Source organism: Anarhichas minor, unplaced genomic scaffold, assembly GCF_050575085.1.
Source record: "Anarhichas minor isolate MPS153535 unplaced genomic scaffold, ASM5057508v1 ptg000042l, whole genome shotgun sequence".
NCBI lineage: Eukaryota > Metazoa > Chordata > Actinopteri > Perciformes > Anarhichadidae > Anarhichas > Anarhichas minor.
The window spans coordinates 4,228,751-4,251,573 of record NW_027466488.1 but is presented as its reverse complement, the minus strand read 5'-3'; the positions used below and the strand labels follow the sequence as shown (position 1 = coordinate 4,251,573).

Here is a 22,823-nt window from a genome sequence, read left to right as displayed (position 1 = left end):
CGGTGTATAAAAGCTGTTTAATATTGGTGAAAGCAACAAAAGCCTCAGACACCTCATTTGTCGTCACATCTCAATGAAAAATCTATAATACTCACTGACATGTTAAAATATATATCAAGCAAGTACAAGAGTAGTGCATTGTCGAGCAGGCACAATTCACACAATACATTTTATTTATACTGATATACAACCAGCTCGCTCATCCACATTCCAGAGGCAAGCTGGTCGGTTTAACCAGCTATTGGACAAAAAAAGGCTCACACTGCAAGGCATTTACTTCAAGTGTTATGTGTTATAATACACCTGGTAACTCAGCTCAGGAGCTTGAGAATGCTACATGAATGGTTATCGAGCTTAGCTTGGATGCCTCACAATTAGGGAACACATTCAAACACAAGCCACAGCTGGCAGAATGGTGATTTCCTGAGTAACGGCAAATTGTTGCCATGTTAATAAATGCTGGACGAGGGTGTCCAGGTTAGGTCAGCCAGTCCATCAATGGAAAAGCCAATTCATGCTCTCTTTACTTTCAGCCCTTACTCATTTGTGTTATCCACATGAACTGCAGTAAAACACAGAAAGCATCAGACTGAATGTAATTTCATATGATTAACAATAAAAGCATAACCAAACTGTAGTTTCAATATTGTGATCAATAAATTGGCAAAAGATGAATGTTATTTTCAGAGGTAGTTAAGAATACAGAGATTCAGAGGTAGTGTGAGTGAGTGAAGATTTTGTGGTATGCCATTTTGTCAGCTTATATTTAAATCTTACTCAGCTCAGTTGTTCCCAGTTCTTAAGTAACCATCAAATCAAGTGATGGATGACTGCATCAATGTTGACTCTTGTAACTATGTGGCACCGAGGAAATGACAATAACCTACAATAACCTACAGTACATGTGATCGAATTGCATTTGTAATATCAGTCATGTGTGCACAAAGCAAATGTATAAACACTTGAGTTCTAACATCTACCTTCTAGACAAAATGTCACAGAAATGTAAGAATGTTTTCATTCTACAATGGTGTGAAGAAAGACTTTAAAAAGTCAAAAGTACAGTGAAAGTACCTTTAAAAACTTAAAACATCAGAGAATCCGGTTTCTCCACTCGGGGGAAAACACATTTTAAATATTGAATTACTAACAGAATAAAGGGGTGGCCAAGATTGGAAGCAGTCTTATTCAATTAATAGATTTAAGGTTGGATAAGTGCAATGGGCCCCAGAATATAATTGAACTCACATGATACCAGTACAGTGTGTAGCTAACAAATACACACCACAACTAATGTACACACTAATGTCACATGATGTCAATGTGTTTTGAATGTAAAAACATCCTGACCATGGACTGCATCAGCGTGGGAAGAAGGCCCCTCCAGTGAAATGTAAGTCACAAACTGCAGTTTTCATATAAGCCTCAGCTTACTGACCCAAAACTGATCTAACAGTAAAAAGATGAGTCATTTTTTGGAATTCGCTCCCAGAGTATACAATCTACAACATGAAAAATTGCATTATCTGGGCCATGTAAGACCTTTGCAGAACAACTTCATCCCTCCCTTTGCCGCTGTCCATGAGATGAACAAGGAATTTCTTTCAGAGACCAGATGCTGCTGAACTATATTCAGCTGAATACAGTGGAATATTTGCCTTGAGGCTGTGCATCCACCTACAGGTAAAGGGCTGCTTTGTTTTGTTGATTCTGTGGGGGGTTTTTCCTCCCCTTTGTTCTTGTTCCAGTTCTTCAGCCCTTCGGGTAGAGCGGTGTCCTCCTCAAACTCCCCCAGCCCTTCAACAAACTCCTCATACGATGACTTCTCCTGAAAAGGACGAGTTCCTAGCAGCTCCACCATGTCGGCTTTGTCTAGAATCTCCTTTTCTAGAAGACGTTTTGCCACCTGAAACACATGACGAATTATAGTAAACAACAAGCGTTATAATAACGATGGTAGAAGTAATACTAATTATTTATTTTAAAATAATGACAGTTATAATATCACAACTAGCTTAACACAAGGTAGTTGAGGTTTGCCATCTTCATAGCAGTTATTCCAACCAGTTTGTAAAAATACAAATTCAAACAAACCATAAATCAGCTGTAAAGTTGCTGCATCATACTGGTCAGTGTTCTGCTCTTTATCTTTACTTCTCTATATCCTTGTCACCAGTGGTAATAGTTCTCACCTTCTCCACCATTTCTTTCTTGTCGGTAACAAGCTGAAGTGTTCGTTGGAAGGCAGAATCAATAAGCAGGCGGACCTCCTGGTCTATAAGCTGGGCTGTAGGTTCACTGAAGGGCTTCTCAGTTACAAAATCGCCTTGCTGAGGCAGGTCAAAGGATATCTGACCCACCGCCTCGTTCATTCCAAACTGTACAACCTAAAATATGAGGAGAAATGACCCAAGTTAATCAAAAGACACAGAAGATGCTTCTTATGTGCCTTTGGTTACAACATCATTTGCTGATTCTAATTGTGCACCTGCAGAAATAGCCCGGGCAGTAAATATAACTGTTACTGTAGCAGTTTCTCTGTATTAAGCTACTTGTTTGCAGAGCTCAACATAAATAATATTAGCGTGCAGTGACAGAGGACCTGCTGTTTCACATGGTCTGTGATTGACCCGTCACTACGATCTTGAGAAAATCAATCTTGAAACCAAATTAATATACAGAGCAAAAAACATATCTTGTAACTAGTGTTGTTGTTCATTATTACCTATTTTACTGCCACATTTTAAACAACTTCTATCCCAGCATATGAGAGTGTATGACACAACACTGACTCCCAATTGCATAAAATGTAATTACAAGGTATATTTAGAATCACATACAGTAGTTTACAGCTTTGTGTATCTGTTACCATGCTTGTTGTAACATGTGGTGATCACCTGTGCATACGCAGACTGCGTGACCTTCCTGAGGTCATCCTGCGCACCGGTGGTGACTCGTTGAAAGAAAACCTGCTCAGCCACTCGACCCCCCAGCATCATGCACATTCTGTCAAACAGCTGCTCCTGAGTGAACAGGTACTGTTCCTTAGGCAGATACTGTGCATAACCCAAACCTTTCCCTCTGGGAACAATTGACACCTGAGGGAGTACATTATAATTAATGTTGTTGTGTGTTAATTGTAACGTAAAACCAAGACTATGCAAGGGCTGCAGAGGAATTCAGATAGTCAAGCAGCAGTGCCAGAGACAGGAGGAAGGAGATGGTGTGACTACCTTAAGAAGGGGGTCTGCATGTTCTAGGAACCAGCCCGCTACAGCATGTCCGGCCTCATGATACGCCACGGTAGTTTTCTCTGGAAGCTGCAGTACCTGAGTCTTTTTCTCCAGACCTGAGAGCAAGGAGGATGTCATGTATACCATGTATATCTCAAATTAAAGCAAAAAGTTCACATTGATGGCTCAATATAAACTTACATTACATAATTGATAATAGTACCAAAATGTATTGAAATTGCTTTTACTACTAACTAACTTGATTAAGGTGTACAACCCATGTCCAATTGTCATTCTAAATATTGTCATAATATCAAATGAATGTCAACTCACCTCCAATAACTCTGTCGACTGCCTGCTCAAAGTGCTTCGAGTTGACATGATGGTTGAGGTGGCGTGCAGCTATTAGAGCAGCTTCATTGCACACATTAGCAATATCTGCCCCTGAGACACAAATGGAGCGACAACAACCAAGTTAGACTGTGGTGGTTTTTTTTTTTTAAATAGAGTGAGAGATAAAGAAGACAATGATCATTGTAGATTAATACAAAGACTGAGCTTAGTGAACGCATGCAAACATGAACGCACATCTCTTGTTCTTACCAGTAAAACCTGGGGTTAGCGCAGCTAGCTTCCTGGCCAAAGCCTCTACTTCAATAGTAATGTCCAACTTCAGAGGTCTTAAATGCACCTTAAAGATGGATGCCCTGCCTTTAATATCTGGTGGGCCTGTAGAGAAAAAGAAAACAAACATATCATGAATTTTCTCTTAAAACAAAAGAATGATATGCAGTGCCCAAATTAAGATTAAAATAAGGGATACTGCAGAAGAAACAGGATTACATGATAATGTTACTGATACAAAAGCAAGACTAACTGTGAACTGCGAAGTGTGTCTCAGATTATGAACCTCACGAGGACGTCACATTTACACATATTACAGAAGCTCATTCCACTGGTCCTGACAACCACTTTGCTCTTTTCCTGCTTTAGAGATGTTCTTGTCATACAGCTCATTTTCAAGATGACACTGACAAATGGTTAATGGCCAATACATAGCTGATAACAAGGTTGTCTAAACACTTTGGATTACTTCAAGTCAAACTACAGCAGCATAAAAGAGGAAGGACAGCTACAGAAAAGTCCAATTAGAAATGTAGGTGCCAACAACTACAATATGAAATGAAGTTTGTAGAGCTGTGCATCAAATTCTGCACATCAAACTGGGCAGTAAAGACAACATTGAAAGACAAATCCTGTGACAGCAGTGTGTTGCCATGACGCTCCCCTACAGCAGCATTACCTCTTACAAGGGGAGAACGATTTCCACAGGAAATCAAAGTCAGAAAGTCAATAACACTCATCTTGAAGACAGCCTCTCTAACATGTGAATACTCTGGAGGTTATATCTGCAGTGGCAGCTGAGAATTACACAAAGGTAGTTGAGTGTGTGTGAAGGGCATTTGAAGGAGCAATTAGACCTGAGTCCTTAAGCAATGGCTTAACTTGTGGCCTAATTAGAAGACCTTAGCACAAAGAATTATTCATGAAGAATAATCCCACGCATATTTTTGTTTAAAAGTTAGAGACATGATGATATCACAGGTTATCTAACTTATTACTGATCAAACATGAATTAGTAATGTGTTGTTAGTGTTTAAAGCAACTTTATCTAATCAATACGGTTTATAACAACGCAAGGACTAAAGGAAAGGGAACCGAGAGACTCAAGAACACAAAGAGGAGCGGCGTGTGCTATTCGTCACGTTGGCCTCCAGTCGTCTAATCCTTCTTCTATAGAGACCGAGCTCTTTCATTGTGGCCCATTATTCTTCAGCACTGCTGGCGTAAAGCAAATTAGATCTTAGCAGGCAGAAAAAGATCAATCATTTTAACCACAAAGATAAAAGCACACGCTGTGCAACACACGCTGTTAATGACATAACATGCAAACAGGCGCAAAAAAGAACAACAGCTAATCGAATAGGCTTGAGGCTTATTTCTATTTAAACCATACAGGAAGTGTTCCAGTAAGTCAAAGCACAGCACCTCATCTGAAGCAGGCAAATACACCAATGGTGCAAATGATAAAGTGCAATTTGAATTGATCTTAGCAAAAATAAAAATAGATTTACACGAATGTTGAAAGCAAACCCAGTGATAATTGATGATTTAGAGAAAAGACTTAGATGGGGATAAATTATAAACGTCATTAACTGAAACCGGTTCTCATGCATCCAGGGGAGAGCAGGACAAATATAAAGCAAGAGAGGAGGCTGACCTCAGACAAGTGCTACACGTTACCTATGTATATATGTCGATCAAAGCGTCCTGGCCTCATCAGAGCTGGATCCAGGATATCAACTCGATTGGTGCCAGCTAAAACAACCACGTTAGTGCTACTGTTGAATCCTGTAATGACAAAAACAAATAGCATACAAAGAGCTGGTAAATGTTGCACCAGGAATGGCTTGAACAACGAAAGAGATGATAATAACTCCCTACCGTCCATTTCCACGAGCAACTGGTTGAGGGTGTTTTCCTGGTCGCTCTGGTTGCCAAAGCTCCCATTGCCTCTTTTTCTGCCAACTGCGTCGATCTCGTCAATGAAAAGGATGCAAGGGGCATTTTTTCGAGCTGTGGCAAACGTATCCCTTATCTTATATAGGACAGAGCAAAGACAAATCACTTAAATATTCTTAACAGATGTCAAAATTAGAATTAATTACTACTATAGTTAGCGTAATTTCCTTTAGTGTTGTTATTGGAACAGTGAGAGCAGAGCAAAGATAGATTGTGCTCTATATTTGTATCTCTAACGTGACAATGCACAGAATCATTGTGTTGACAGATGATGTGGCCCAACAGCAGCATCACATGCATTTGACCCATTGTTCAGTTTTAAGACGACTCCTGCATTGAGCCCAGTACTGACCCTCGCTGCGCCCACGCCAACAAACATTTCCTGGAACTCTGAGCCGTTGACAGTGATGAAGGGGACGTTGGCCTCTCCTGCTGTGGCCTTTGCTAACAAGGTCTTGCCGGTACCAGGTGGGCCCGATAACACCGCACCCTGAAAACAAAGGTGTTGCTTAATGATCAATACCAATGCCTTAATGAATAATTCAAATACACAATACTTGATATACAGAATGGCACACCTTTGGGATCTTGGCTCCTAGGTCCTGGTACTGCCGCGGGTTTGTCAAGAAGTTGACAAACTCCAAAATCTCCACTTTGGCCTCCTCACAGCCAGCAACATCTTTGAACCGAAAGCTGATGTTGTCTTTTATTACCTTGGCTTTGGATTCACTCATACTGAAGGGGTTTCCTTGCCGACTACCCCCACGACCGCCTGCCATTGGTCCCTGCCGCATAGCAAAAAGTAAAAAGCCGACCAGGAGTAAAGTGGGGAGAACACTGAAAAGCAGTGTCCTGTGGAAAAGAGAAAGAAGCTCCATTAGGCGAGCGTCAACATGTGCAAATCCAATGTGCATAAAAGTCACTTTGATATGAATGTTTCAGGTACTTCAGGTAAATTCTTTTACCCGTCACTTTCACTGCTGTAGAACACAGGTACCTTCTGTGAGTCCAAACCCATTTCTTTCTGGGCCGTTTCCAGGTTATGCTCAAATGAGTCAACACTGCCAATGTTGAACCACAAATAGCTCTGAAACATACGCACAACAGAAAACATATAACATGCAGTATACCGTTTAGAAACGTTAAACTTCAAAGCAAGACTACTGATGTTTTTAAATAAGAAATAACAAGGAAGACAAAGATTCTTTCATTTACAAATGTAAATAAGCAATAAATTGCATCATCGTTGCTCATTTCCATTTACTCAGGGTTTTTTCTGCGACAGCCTTACTTGGTCTGGTAGGACCGGTAGATTGCGGTGACTTATGTTAGAAAACGCTTGTGCATGAAAGTTAATTTTTTGACCTTGGAAATTGCTGTTTGACTCTTCTCTGCTCGTGTTACTGTTAAACTATATTTCAAAATACCACTAACACTGACCAACAGAGTGGCCTACATTAAAAGCAAAAGGACAACACAGCATTTTCATGCAACTAACCACTTCTGATGTCTTCACTCCATTGGCAGGAATTACTTTGACATATTGTTTATTGACCACCTCCAGGTGATCCACCTGTGAAGAGAGCACTTTGTTTTGTTTTTGTTCACATGGTTGCAACAACAAACTGATACAAGACGGATGATACCAAAACTATAGCTCTCCACCTCTTACCAAGCCTCTGTTCATGTAATGATGCACAAAGTCCTTCCAGGAGATCTGCACCCCCGTCTCTCGAAAGTAAAAGTACCAAAACGCTGAGGTCATGCCTGCTGCACCGATTGCAAAGTACTGAACTGCTTTTTTATCCAACGGAAAACCATCCTGTTAGATGAAGACATGTAAGAGAGAGGAGATGAGTTGGTTAAAGGCGAGACAGCAGGTGTGTCAGCAGGCCAATGAAAAACAATCCACTATTCTGCGTCTCAGAGCTATGAGCAGCTATTTAACTGACTCGTTCGGTGATATATGTTTTAAGGAAAATATCAAATTTAACATTTGAAAGTTTAGAAAGTCTAACAACAATATATCAGCTTATGTTAATTTAACACAAAAACGTAACAAATAGATAACATAAACAAACAAACATTTATGTGATTTCATAAGAATCAATAAAATTTCAATGATAAATAAATGTGACCAATATATGTGCATTTTACAGTGGAAAGGAGTGAAACAGAACCAATATAAGATCATTTATGTGACAAAAGGATGCCAAAGTAATTTAATTAATTATTACCAATCAATGTTATTAGTGTTTGTGTGCAGTGCATTTTAATGAGCATTAAACATTAGTCGCACCTGAAAACGCGTCCACCAGTGAGATTCTTCTTTTTTTCTTCCTCTTCGTTTGTCGTCCTCATCATCATCTGTGTCCCGCTCTTTCCTTACAAGAGATTCTTGCTCTTTGGTATTTTCATCTAAATAGTATCAGAAAATCAGTCATACACTGCAGCGGAATGACAACAAGAGGATGCACACATGCTGCTCGTGAGGATGACTCAAACATTGCTCACCTTCAGCTGATTTGTTGACGCCGGTGCTTTCTTCACTCTTTGGGAAAAACTTTTCAAAACCTAAACCAATTCAATACACACACAGCAAAATAATTAAGTAGAAATGGCTCATAGGTCATTGTGTTGCACTCCTGTAGTTACATTACCAGTATAAGGAGGTGCAGTACCTCTTGGTGGTTTGTTCGAGCTAAGTAGCCGAGCGAGTGGAAAACTGTGTTGATATAGTCCTCCACATCTCCTTTGGATCAGTGACGCCTTCTGAAATAAAGATTCCATTTGTTAAACATGTTAGCAATACAGACAGGGCCATAAACAAACAGAAAGGCATTAATTCAACATGCTATATGTCGTGTGTATGTGGCGATACAAAATGAAACATGAGAATCCACAGTCCAAAAGAATCTTCAGCTGTTATGAACCAGACATGCATGTTAAAATAAGACACATGTCCTGCTACACGTTGTTTTTTTTTCAAACATTATTTACAGGATTACTGAAATCTCATGACATGGGCATACTGCACTGCATCAAAGTTAACTTAATTTGAGTACAACAGTGTTGCAGATAGCTCACTTATACATTGAACAGTTGCTTTAAAGCTCACATGATACACACATATCGGTCGCCTGTGCACATCAAACACAGATGATAATACTTAAAGTTTATAAACACGTTTGGAAGTAACTAATATGTGTTTCTTACACACAACTGCAAAATCTTTGATTGTCTTTGATTTCAGCCCATATCTGCCCACATACACACAGACCAGTGCCAATATATGTGTAATAACACAGTTGCTAATGTCAGGGCTCCCAATGTCTGGGATGGGCTCTATTTACAATGCAGGGTCCATCAGAGAGACAAGTAAGGAAAACTCAATGTATCACATATGTTTGTTTCATTGAAACCAGTGGAAAATATTACTTATGTGACATTAACAATATGCTGTCTCTAAAATAAATGTACATTCATAAAACACAGTTTGAAAGACACTGTTCAGAGTTGAAGTGCAGCTCATTACCTTCTATTTCAATAGAGAAGCAGAAAGTCTACTGAAGAAAGTCAGCAAAGTGTAAGATACCAGCCACAGAACCTCAATTACATCTTTTGTTGAAGCAAAGACCATTAAAAAAACATCCTTTTCCAAAACGTCACTACTTTTAGATTCCAAGTAAAGCACACAAGCAGTTTTATTTATATTCAATAACTTGCATATCTCTAAAACATTTGCTTAAAATTGCTTCTAAAAAGTCAATGCGACTGAAAGAATGAGTTCAATGAAAACGATGAACATGCATCGGCTTAACGCGCACCAGTCACAGAGCCACACCCCCTACAAAGAAAGCATTATCTAACTGAAGAAATCGACTTCTACAATAAACAACAAGAACAGAAACAACAGACATATCGTGAGAGTAAACAACTGAGGAATGATGCACAAACAGTGCAGCCGTTTGTTTGTTTACAGGTTTTGGGGGGGGGGGGGGGGGGTCTGCAGCCTGCAGAACACCGCGTTCCTTCCCACGACAAAGCTCAACTAAAGTCACACAGGGCTCCGTCTCCTGAAACCCGCTGTTATACAAGACATGGTGAGTAGCTGTTGCAAAACAACTCATTTGCACGCATCTATTCTGAGAGTAGCGACTTTAGTAAAAAAAAAGACGATGTCACCGTACCAACGCAAGTGCGCCGCCGTTGCAAAGAGAAGCTGAAATAGTGGATAATTCTCGGCTCCACGTCCGAACCGCCCGGACTCGGTTCCGAAAGTGACCGACACTCACAGAGAGAAGCCCCATCGTCCGACCTGCACTTTCTCTGGGCTTCACTGGAGTGATTGACGAGCAAGAAGTACCGTACACACTGATCGACGAGCGAGAAGTACCGTACACACTGATCCCGCGAGATTTCGGTGAGAAAATAGCAGTATGTGGTCATGTCAGATGTGGGACATACATTTTATATTGTTTTAAGTTTAATCAAAAGCTCTGCGGCCTATGTTTGTTTTTCTTTTTCTTTACTGGGATTATACTGCACTCATCATGCAGCAAACTCATGCATACAGATGGATGCATCAATCTGCGACCATAATTCCTGTTTATGATGTATCATGGTGCTATAGCTTTTTTACCTATTACATAAATCTTGTATTTTGAATTCTATCATGATTGGATTTGAATGTAGTTTCAATAGGACATACTGTCCTTTGCATAATTATTGGCGGAAATCCAAGTCCTCGACCACCACTCTTCATGCAGGCAACCAAATGATTTTCTAGTGGAGCCAAAGTAGGCAAACACTGCTTTATTGCTGTACTCTACTTTTGTTTTGTAATCTAATCTAGGCCAATCTGTACAAAGGCTCTGTTTGTCTAAAGATTTTTTTTTTTTTTAAATCAGTATACTGATTTATGTCGTCACCCAGTTTTTCATATTACAGATTACAGACTACACACGTTTTCAAAAAGGGATTATTGGACCCCATTAACACAATACAAATTTGAAGTTGCACAAGTGCCACACCGTAACAGAGGTCACCCTCATTCCCTCCACCAGCTGGTGGGTGTTATGAAAGAAGATGTGCTTACATCTTTGGCTGTTTGGGGTGAATAAACAAACGACTCAGCGGTGAAATTTACTTGAATGATGCGAGGCAAAATGTAAAGTTTATTGGGAGACGGAATATGCCGTTTTATATTAAAAATCATAAAAATGTCATAACATGTTATGACATAACAAATGGTAAGACAGTATCTCATAAAATGCCAAAGCATAATTTGTTATAAAAAAAGAATTAAAATGTCATAGTATAGTACGTCATGAAAACATAATGTGGTATGTTATAAAACATAAATCTGTCATAACATATTCATAACTCATTCAGACGTGTGTGTGTGTGTGTGTGATTATTCTCGCCTTGTTCCAGTCGGGATTAAAACAGTCGAGCGATTAACTACTTCTTGATATACATGAAGCATGTGCCTTAGCGATACTACACTTTGACTTTTGATGACATTCATAATTATGACATTTTTATGACACTTTTTTGGCTCAGTCAAGACAAGGGACGTCGCAGTGACAGTGTATGTGCACGACCAAACATTTATTGTTATTATCATTTTGATGCTGCTAGTTTGTAGATTTCTACACATCTGTGCAAATGGGACCAATTATGTCATAACTCATCCATGAACAGCCACTGCAGTTTTAATATATTTAATAACTGTATTCATGCACTACTCCACATTTTACAACAGGGCATGGCTTTTGCCAACACCATGCATGTACCTCAGTTTGAAAAACAAAATACAGTACATCATGCTGAACGATAACACAGACAAAACTCATTAGCTTAAAAGAAATACTTCAAGTCAACATTTACACATTACCAAAGGTGTCACTTAACACCTTTGTCATTTCTGGACAACATGTGCTTTACATTAAGACTGAAACCATTAACATGATGCTAAGTGGATTAAGACGTTTGGATAACAGCTGTATGTAACCTGACTATCTTAGGCACGCAATGTTCATGAGTATTCACATCTATTTGCGCCACACTGCACTAAACTGAACCAGATCAAACACAGATCAAACTGTCTAAAAGGAGTTCACAGTTTTGAATTAAAGGAAAGCACATTTAACTTCAATATTCTTTTTCAGTTAAACAATTCTCCTTACAAGAATATGTACCGGTGATGCATGCTTTGCTTATATTTCTGTTGCCAATACTATGTATTTATATTTCAAATAATGGTTTTAATGATTGTATAGATACCATCTTTCTTGTCAAAAAACTTGCAAGCAATATCATTTTTCTTCCATTATCCAGGTTGACGAATTGACAGCAAACAAACTCAACGTAGGTTTATGCCGAAAAGAAATATTGCTGTAAAATATGGAAATATTTTCTCAAGACCAAACAGATGAGCTGAATTATGACCGACATTAAAATAGTGTGGACTGCTTCAGGAGCAGTACTTGTGAGAGCAACAGTGTTGGGATTGATGATGGATTATGAGTAAACATCAAAGTCTAACATATGTATTTGATTACTTATTGTAAACTAGTTAACGCATTTGTTAATGTGCGATACTAAACGAAATACCCTCTTAAACTGATGCTTGGAAATGACGGCTCAGTGCACTTAACTTTCAAAAGCATGTTCACAAGATATTGTTATTAAAATAAAAACTGGAAGCTGAAAGGCAATTTTAGTCTTTGGAATCTGGAGTCATTGAAATTCAAAACTATTCTTTCTATATGGCAACCTTAAAGTTAAGTCAAATTGGCAGTGTAGGTTAATGCAGTCAAGGTTTAATATACGACAACTCCAGCATGCATAATCGCCGTCTGATGAGGTGACTTTTCTCTATAGGGCTTTTATTTTGTCGTTTAAACAAGCAGACACACACACTAATGCGACTCACTCACACAAACACACGTACACAGTGTGCAACACGTCCAATTTCAGGATGAATTAAAAAGTTGGGTAAAAAAATTATATAATTTATATATTAATTTCCAGATGGGTTGATAAGTACCCTGCTTCATTGTATGGCGCACATGAAGCTTCAGACACTACAGTATAGAAACTTATGCACAAAACACAACCAGGGACAAAAACTAAAATCTAGTCTTTCGTTAGACTTCCTTGTTCGAGGAGAGCACAACATGAGGCAAAGTTCAACTTTCCAGTCGCTTCAGGTGGTCCTCTCCAGACTTATGCAACTCTCACAACTGGCTCCTCGTCCTGCTTGCGTTCAGTCATTCGTGCACATCGCGGACAAGTCGTAGAGTTATCATAGTAACAATCTCTAAAGAGACACAAAAACAGGTTATATTAATGGTGTCCATTTGAGTAATGTGTTGTTTTTCATTTTAAAGGGACAGCTCAGTGTTTGTAATTGTACCATTTTGCTATCTACAGTATGCTGAGTGGGACAAACGTGTCTTTCTTATTCCTTTGTATGCAGTTTGAAGGTGTGTTAACTGGTGATCTTAGATTAGATTACACCAAATAACTGGATGTCTTTGGGATTAGTAGCTCCACTCAAAAGTAGTGCTACAATCACATTGTTTGCCGTATTTTTCAGTCTGAAAAGTTGGTGGCGACTAACCTGTGGAAGACAGCAGAGCAGTCGTAGCAGACTGAGGTATGACTGTCAAAAGGGAACAGTATGTCTCCTTCCTTACACAGCTCACACACAAATCCTTTGGCCTGACAACGCTACACACACACACACACACACACACAAGATTATGTTATGTGTGGTACATGCACAGGAAACAAGCGTACTAACAAAGAGAAGTCAATAGTATTGTTCTTTGTGCTGTATGTAAGAGCTCACCTCACAGTCTAGTTTGATGTGCTTAGCAAATGTGGTGTGGATCTCAGTGAGGGAACAGCTGAGTCTGCCACTGGAGATGTCAATCAAATCCTGTAGTGAGTACATGTCGTCGTTCTCCACAAAGTGCTGTCGCTCTTGAAGCTGGGGAACACAAATATAAAAAATAAAAATGTTGGTCTGTTGGAAGGCCTTTTTAACAATTTGGCAAATGAATGTTCGCCAGTGAGACTGTTTTCAAAGCAGATGAAGACCTTCTTGAGTTGTTTTCAGGTTCTATTGACTGTGTACTGCATGTTAACGTTACCCGTTTTATCTATTATTATTATTTTTCAACTTAAGAGTGAAGCTGCTAATTCATCAGTATTGTACCTGCCAATGCATGTTTGTAGCGTATGTGCATTATGTTTTGTTTATCATTGAACTGGAGAGGATGCTTCTGTTAACTTGCACAGTTTGAGGATTGTACATTTTATTTCAGCAATTAAAAATGAGTGATTAACAACTTTCTCCTTGATGAGAGATACTACATCTAAGAGCTTTGATATTCATGCAGCATTTATTTCAGAAACTACCATCAATATGTGCAGCTGATGACGGCTTGTAATTAAAGTTGCTGTCTTACAAGGTGAAGAAGTTGAACTCCACCTGGTGACTTAGTGCTCTCTGATACGAGTCCCGTGTTGAGCCAATACACATCATCCAGCCTTTCATACAGCTTGAAAATCCCAACACAAATTCTAAAAAGTATTTTAGCTGATACTGAACTTGTACCAAGAACAGTCAAGTAAAGTTTACAGTGTTTGTAGAGACTAGTATCACATATAGTCAACATTTTACAACAGGAAGCTTTCCCGATACAGCTCAAACTCTCAACTTGTACCACATGGTGGTGCTGTTGTAACATATTACTTATTGGTCACATTTAATGCCACTAAATATGACCATTAACTCCACCATGCAAAGTCAAGTTAGTAAAAAGATGCTCACCTGTAGTAATAGCCGAGCCTCCATGGCCTCCTTACAGGTAATAAAATAGGGCTTCATCAACAGAATATCCTGACGGAGTTTCTGTAAAGAAAAAGCCACACACACACACACACACACACACACACACACACACACACACACACACACACACACACACACACACACACACACACACACACACACACACACACACACACACACACACACACACACACACACACACACACACACACACACACACACACACACACACACACACACACACACACACACACACACACAGCTGTCAGTCTCACTTACTGCACAGAGATGCAGATCATTTACCATCTCATTGCCTGTGCTAGCCGCTTCGGCATAATAGCACCTAATGCAAAACGGTGACATTGGGTTGTTGATGTAACAGTAACTATACTGAAGGTGTCATGGTTAAAGTATTTTAGAAGTGATTCTGGGCTAAAACTGACAACACAGCTGATAATTAGAGCTGTGGATTTCGTTTTATGTACACAGTGGTGTTAACTAGTGCTACCCACCCTGATCTCGACCAGTTCCTCCACAAAGTTGAATAGCAGCGGGTTGATTTCTTTTAGCTTCAGCACAGGTCGTGAGATCATCAGGGTCAGGTAGCGCATTGAGGAGCGACAAACCTGAAACAGAGAAACTGTCAGAACACGGACGACCCCGACTCACCTTTAGCAACTCTCTTGGACTTGAAAAAGCTCCTCTATGGCTGCAGAAGTCACAGTGAGACAGTTTGTGGTGTATTTTGCTGTGGATGTTGAGGGGTTACCTTGCGTGATTCAAACTCCCAGTTGTGGATGACACGGGCTGGGACGATGGCGGTGTCATTCCAGTGGCATGTGCTGCAGTAATACTGGCCTGTGTAGTCACACTGTCTGGCTTCAGTCGGCACGCCCCCTACAAGATTAATACGGCACCGAATACAATCAAACTACGACACGCAGAAAGCAGGATGTACTTTTATACATTTAAAACTTTGTGATTAAACATGTAGTATTTAAATATGTCAAAGAGAATAAAGATTTTCTAAAAATGATGTTCTGTTTTTGTCGCTCAGTAATTTCTATTTAGCAATTTGTCGATGGCTGTAAAGTGTAAAGTAACCTTATTTACAACTGTGTGCACACGCCTATCAAGCAAACTGAAGTTCAATTAGCCTACATGCTGCTTTTAGATCCTCTGTTCCCGTATTTCAACTTGCCAAACGTAAATCAACACACTCAATTTGTACTCACTTAGTGAAATAGGTGTGCGACATTCTGCACAGCGGTAGTCTTGTCGGTCTAGTCCTATCTCAGGGCAGATGCTGAGCTCGTACGCCGACTGGTGGCTGACTTTTGACTTGACACAGGGCTTGGTGATCAAGTTCATACACTTACTATGGCAACGATAATAGCAACCTGAAAGAAGAGAGGGATGATCACATGGCACGCAATGGCATTACCACGACACACAATGGGTTTGATATGAAGGGCCGGTTGACGAATTAAAAGAGCCGTACAAAGATCCTCCCATTCAGGGAACATATCCTGAGAAAATGAAATGGAAACTTAACAATATAAAATGAAAATCTAAAATCTTGTTCTTCAAGAATTCTGATTATCAGGACAGTCAGTATGCACATGGAGCTTTGAAAGAACAAAAAATGATATTCAGATAGAGATCTTGCATGGAGGCCTGAGTTTTGAAAAATCTGCGCTCTTAAAACTTCGTATTCAATGCACAATGGGATGTTTTACAATTTGGGGTGTAAAATATCTCCACAGTGCTATATCACTGATGCATTGTATAGCGTGTCTCACCTGTGCAGGTATACCAAGTCTGGATCAGGCCCCAGATGATAGCACTACACTTGTCACAGGTCTGTTTCACACTCTTGCTCTTTTCCTTGGTAAAGCGGTGCTCCAGTAGGATTCTCAGATTAGGCTCATCCTCCTCGGGGTCCTTTTATTAAAGGGACAAACCACAATTCACAGATCACTAACATAGCAGTAACACAGTTCATGTGCGGTTGTAAAAGATCATTTTAACAGCTAAATATTTCAGACGTTCACACCTCTTCCCAGACTACATTATATTTTGTGTTTTGCCTAAACGTATTGAGGTACAAACTCAATGAAATTAATAAAAATATGCACCTCATGCATACCCATTTTAAACATGAGGAGTTTTTGCAGGAAGTTGCAGATTTACACAAACTTGTTTACCATCCTATCAGTCTCCAAGCATGTCTGCAATGTTTGCTCTCATTTATCACACACAGGGTACTGGCTATAAAGGGATAGTGAGGAACCTCTCTGACAAGCGTCCCCTCTCAGCTACAGGCCAACAACAATATGATTATAATTTCCCCCCAAAACTATTGCACCCAGAGATTATTAGATTATTCTTCAATCCCAAAATTCCATATTTTCCAAATGCAGCATTAGTTTCAGGAAATGCTTCGCCAAGAATACAGAAAAAAAATCCCCGCTTTTCATAATTCATTTCCATCTGCAAACACGTCTACAGCTGTGCATTCCTCAAAATCGAAAACAGGTCAAGTGAGATTGGTCAATTATGAATGTCTTGAAGTTTTACTGATTGCCCCCCAGCTTCAACAACTACAGTATCATGTTATCCACTTCTCTCTTCACTCCTTAGTTCCAACCTTAAGCTCCTGTAGTTTGAGACGAAGGTGGATGAGTTTCACCACAGTGTCCTTTTGTCTCTCGGAGTGCTCTGGCAGCTCCAAAATCAGCTTTTTACACTCCTCTATGGCCATTTTCAGCTGTTCAATGTCAGGAGCCACAATTGAACCCTGAAACAGGTGAATAAGAGCAAAAGCATGGACATGAAATACAATAGGTTGTTCTGAATGTAAGCATTCTATGTTTAACAATATGAAAGTCATTTGGATTTGAGGCGGACAGCGGGAACAACGCTTTACTTACCATAGGCCTTGAGAAGTGGTCCTCAGCTAGACCCAGGTCCATGGTTCGGTCTGAACTGTGGGTTCTGGTCCCAGGGAACAGCTCAGGCCTTGCTTCTAAAGAGAAGGCGACATGGCATAAAGCACTGTTCTTCTTGTAAGCATGCACACTTTGTGCACTCAGTCATGCGTGCTAATTTCCCACATGACTGTGGCCACTCACAACAATCCCTACGCTCTGACTCACCGCTCAAGGAGACGAGACGAAGTAGCTCTAAAGGGACGACTGAAGGAATCCGGTGTAGTCATCGTATCGGTTCTGATAATGTGTAACCAAGCCAGCTGACAAGACAGACTCCTACTGTGTCGTTAAAAGTGCAGATCAGCCAGAGGAATGAACCTTTGACGTGCTGATCACTTTTGCATCAAAGCTGTTTACAATCAGTCTGTAACGTGACCTTTTGTATTGTATGCTTTCAAATCAATTGAATCACATTCTTCTACTGCCGCTGCTGCTATCAGCAGCATGACTGCCTGTGTGCGATGTGCGTCGGTCACTTTAATACAGTAAGTGAAAGGATTATTTGTCCTTATGAGCAATTATTCACAAATATCTGCAAGAGTTTATGCTTCCATAATACCATTAAGTAATGAACATATTACTCGCAGGGAGAAGCAGAAAGTGTTACTACATAGAGGTTGAGCTTGTGCTTTCTGATGTATGTGACCACATTAGCTGCTTAGAGCTGCATTAATAGACTTTATTGATTTGGCCACACGGGGCAGCAGAACAAGCTGAAACACAACAGCTGACTTATCGCCTTATAAGGTTGTTATGACGAACTTGTTGTCAAACTGATGTCTATTTACACGTCCAGCAGACACAGAGCGACATTACCATAAATCTGGAGACAGGTTCCTATCCACACGACAAATGTAAGTCCTGTAATAATTATCTTTGCTCTGTTTTCGTCTCCATCACATCTTGAGAAAGACATCTGGCTCTGGAGCTGCTAAATGCTGCACTATGATGAGCAGTTAGTCCCTCACTTTGTCCGCCTGTTTGTTGCTAGACTGGGCCACATGGATTTATTAACTATTGTAAAAGAAATACTCATAAGTGCAATTTAAAAAGAATGTGGGATTAGAGGCTAAATGTATACGTGAATATACAGCAAGATAACACAAAACAGGCAATAAGTGGGGACACTGAATTATCTGTATTGTACTAAGAGGACAACGTCACCTGTGCAGTTTAATGCAATCAAAATAACCTTAAAATGATAACAATACAGTGTTCTTCTTTTGTTCAATCTATGTATGAAATGCGTTGATACGGTGCGGTCATTTTCAAGGCTGTCGTTTGTAGTGTTGCATTTGATTGTAAGCAGTTTTGCATCCCCACACTTCTATTAAGCTGAATAGAGGTTCACCTCCTGTGTACCACCTAGAGTTAGTCTGAGGAAAGATTCAAAGCTATAAACTAGCAACACCAAGTTTGATCCGACTCCATCCTTTCTTAATTTGAAATGTGATTTTGTTTATCTACATAAAAATATTAAAAAGGGAAAAAGGAGACAGCAAAGTTACGCAATATAAAGTCAACCCAAGTCTGTATATCAAATAAAATCGATGCAAAGTTAACACTTAAAACACTCTGATCATACCTACAAGATATCAACAGTGTATAATGAAATCATTAAGTAGGATGACTCACATTTTGACAATAAGAAAAACAATGAACTGAGGAATCTAAACATTACATGAAAGAAATTTGAAAAGGCCTTTGATTTACAATCTTTCAAATGATACACAGTAAACCACGCTAATCACATATTCTTACAAACAATCCATCTTACTGAAAAGGTGCAGACAAATTGCTGTTACCTGCATACACCTCAGAATAAAACTTGTTGGGTGAATTCAGCCCCTCAGTGACAGACGGGAGTAAAGTCAATAAAGCTCAGTGAGTCAGGCTTGCCTGTCAAAATGATTGTAAGCAGACAAAAATGCCTTTTATTCCCAAACTCCAGAATACAGGAAGTGTTACTAAAGTATCGCTTACACTTGCTTTTCGTTTCCTCTGTTTCAGTTATCGTATTTCCAACTTCCTTTTCCATAAGCTCAGAGTTACTCACAACAGTTCAGGGTGCTTTTTCTTTATGTGTTAAGATTCATTCTGAACTAGATGAAAACTGTTTAACGTGTGTAAATATCTGAGAAATGATTAGCTAAAATCAGTTTCACGAGGGAGTCACTGCCCCATACAGTGATCCAAGTGTATTTGGCGATGTAGGGGAAACAAACCTATCTCTGCAAGTGACATTTAGAAAAGCAGAAATCATGATATCAGAAAACACCTCCAACTGCAGCACCCGTATCCTCATGGCAGGCCGCAGGCCGCAGGCCAGGAACGTTTGATGCTTTTTTCACAACAATGGCTCAAAAAGACCCCCAACTAACTGACCTCAGTCTACCAAACCAGAATACTGAAACAGATTAAACCAGTTTTGATATTCGATATTCTGATGGATAGAGACATTCACTTCTCATCCAAACTATTTTATCGCCTGCACTTATACATGTCAGCACATATTTTGTGGGATTTTCCATTGGAAAGTGAAACGTATTTTGGCATTTCCCTACAGTGACATGTAGCATGTGACATATAAGGTCTGATAGCAGCTCTTAACCAGCTCTTAACCAGCTTTTCTTTATGAGGTCTTTGTGACAACTATATAAAATAAATAAACCCATAAGGTAGCACTGATGATGCAGGACGACTGTCACAGAAACTGTCCAATAAACGATGCCCATATGACTTCACGTTTACACCTCTTGGTTCATAAGAATTAAGTAGAGTGCATATAAAAAAAATCTGAAGCTTAAAAACAACAATATTGTTTGTGTGAAAGTGACCTTAAAGCGAGGTCATATTCTAAACTTGAAGAACTTCACCGTGCAGTGGGGGGGTCTTGCCTCCTTGGGGACCATCTTCTTCCTCTCCACGATCAAAAGGATTGAGGCGGGTTTGGCGGAAAAGTGCAAGTTTCTCATCATACTCCATTTCATCGTCTACATCTGAAAAAGAGAAAATACATCACAGTCACACTGAGAGGTTGGTTAGTGTCTCTTGGCTTGTGCTTATGAATTGAAGTACGGAGGCAGAAAAATGGCAGCCAGATACCTTATGTGTTTGCATTGTTATTGTACAGCGTGTGATACTATACAGATCCCAGTTGTGCCACTGCTAACCAGTAAACACGTCTTTTAATCTGGTTATAATTCACTTTCTCTTAAAACGTCGTCGTCTTCTATGTCTCTGACGTCTTCATCGGGGTTACCTCAAACTATACAACGCCACACTTCAGCCACGGAAGACAATTTACAACCGTTTCAGGTATTTCTGCCTTTGACTTGTCAATAGACTTATTTATGCTATAATTGGAAAACATATTGAACTGCTATGTCAAGAGGTTTGGAAAGTGGTCTGCTTTCAATAACCAACAAAGAATGGAGGCATCTTAAAGAGCTATGAATGGTACGTGGCCTGCAATAGATCTGAAGTGATGATAAGAAACCTCAAGATCCAAGTGAATACCTCACATGCAACCTTTTTCTGATTATTTTCTCCTGCTCCTGGTTCGCAAAAGGATAGCAGGCTGTAAAGCTGGTTAGCAGGAAGTAGTGTCTAAATAACGATCCAAAAACAGACATTTAATTCACTCTTTATATATTTTTATCATACATTTTATTACCGAGCTCGGTTAACTTTCATGGAGTCAAACATGTAAACACTGCAAAGCCTGAGAAACGTTATTAACAGATTGAAGGCTCACCTCACCGACTGTAACCAATCAGGGCTGTTGTTGTCAGTCAGACGCCCCAATAAAGCGGTAACGTTAACCTTTTTGTTTCAAGTATTAATGGTAAACATTTGGGGTATTCAATATGAATAATCACTGATATGTTACCAATATAAAAAGGGCACATCAACGTCAATGCACGAATGTCAGCTGACAGCTAACGTTAGCTAACTAGCTTTAAAAAAACAAAACAATCATCTTCTGGATGCTAACGTTAGCTCGGTCTGGTCAGAAGCTTACCCCGTTGTCGACCATATTTATCATTAAGGACTCGGCAGCTGTAAAATATGTTTTATGGTCGACGCTTGCGGTATAGATGCACAGTTCTACCAATAGTTCAACCAGTGTTGTTTTGCTATCAGCAGCACCATACGGCTCAAAGCATCAAGTCATCCATTGTTTTAAAAAAAGAAGTCAATTTCCGGTTAGTATTTTCAAAATAAACTAATTTTTCTTCTTCTTTTCAGTTTATTATTATTATTATGAAACATACTTCATAAATAAGTTATATTCTGGATGGTAAACCCATTCCATTCAAAAAATGTAAATAAAGCCCTTTTAACCTGAACTTGTTTGTCCCCTGTCTCTAACAGTCATGTGATGCTCCACTCCCTTCCTAAAGCTATCACTCTGCCCTTCAGTCTTTCTCCTTCTACACTGAGCTTCCTACACTATCAGCACACGTTCAACAGTTTCTTTACAGTTGCATATCTCACATTTATCCGACACTGTCTTTTTCATGGTGTGTAAAATGTCATTAAGTCCTGTATGTTCTAACCTTAATATACAAAAAGTAACATTTTCTTTTCTACATTTACTTCCATCACTCCTCACGCTGACTGACGTCTGAATGTTGTTATTTCTAAACTTATTGTCATTATTCCAAATTTCCTGCCAAAATGCCATTATTCTGTGCTGTATTACTGATTTTGCCTCTGACCTATAAACTCCTTCATATCTAATACAGTAATACAAAAACACTAAGAATACTTTTGATAAATTGTCTGTATTTTATAAAAACATTAAATAAAGATACAATTCCTCAGCTTCTTAGCTGTTGTGTCTAAAGCTACATTATCTTAAAAGTGATGTTTGATAAAGGGTTGCCAAAGCTTAAACCCCCTGTGTGCCTCTCTGTCTGTGCGTCCCGTCATTTTCCTCACTCGCACCGAACTGATTTCTTGCGCAAAATGTCATTCTGCCTGCTGGGCTCAGACCATGAAAACTAAATCATATTTACGGATCCTACATAATTGAACTCACAAAAGAAGAATACAGCATAAACAGCTATTTATATTATCCTTTTATTTTTGGCTATAAACATCTGACTGGACAAATCAAGCCTGAGGGCCCACTCTGGG

At 39.5% G+C, this 22,823-nt stretch overlaps 2 protein-coding genes across 10 annotated transcripts; both read right to left on the bottom strand.

Moving 5' to 3' along the window:
- Positions 1-2: 2 nt before the first annotated feature.
- Positions 3-11,258, bottom strand: LOC142969894 (mitochondrial inner membrane m-AAA protease component AFG3L1-like). The gene is made up of 17 exons (XM_076109982.1): positions 10,007-11,258; positions 8,498-8,588; positions 8,331-8,390; positions 8,116-8,234; positions 7,489-7,638; positions 7,315-7,389; positions 6,782-6,903; positions 6,395-6,668; positions 6,169-6,306; positions 5,739-5,892; positions 5,538-5,645; positions 3,837-3,962; positions 3,567-3,677; positions 3,234-3,349; positions 2,898-3,098; positions 2,193-2,387; positions 3-1,906 (listed from the first exon to the last, which is right to left on the bottom strand). The coding sequence occupies exons 1-17, from the start codon at positions 10,124-10,126 to the stop codon at positions 1,523-1,525; spliced, it is 2,544 nt and encodes an 847-aa protein (XP_075966097.1). The 5' UTR covers positions 10,127-11,258; the 3' UTR covers positions 3-1,522.
- A 268-nt stretch (positions 11,259-11,526) lies between these two features.
- def8 (differentially expressed in FDCP 8 homolog) lies at positions 11,527-21,859 on the bottom strand. Of its 9 annotated transcripts, none has more exons than XR_012959144.1 (12): positions 21,436-21,859; positions 20,555-20,677; positions 17,619-17,713; positions 17,336-17,485; positions 16,488-16,629; positions 15,921-16,085; positions 15,455-15,582; positions 15,198-15,311; positions 14,665-14,745; positions 13,683-13,818; positions 13,447-13,556; positions 11,527-13,143 (listed from the first exon to the last, which is right to left on the bottom strand). XR_012959144.1 is itself a non-coding variant. In XM_076109983.1 (12 exons), the coding sequence occupies exons 2-12, from the start codon at positions 20,661-20,663 to the stop codon at positions 13,050-13,052; spliced, it is 1,329 nt and encodes a 442-aa protein (XP_075966098.1). In that variant the 5' UTR covers positions 20,664-20,677; positions 21,436-21,859; the 3' UTR covers positions 11,527-13,049. The 9 variants fall into 9 exon arrangements, 8 of the variants coding, with proteins under 8 accessions (XP_075966098.1, XP_075966101.1, XP_075966100.1 ...); XM_076109983.1 differs by having other exon boundaries at positions 13,678-13,818; XM_076109986.1 differs by having other exon boundaries at positions 13,678-13,818; positions 17,619-17,710.
- Positions 21,860-22,823: the final 964 nt, after the last annotated feature.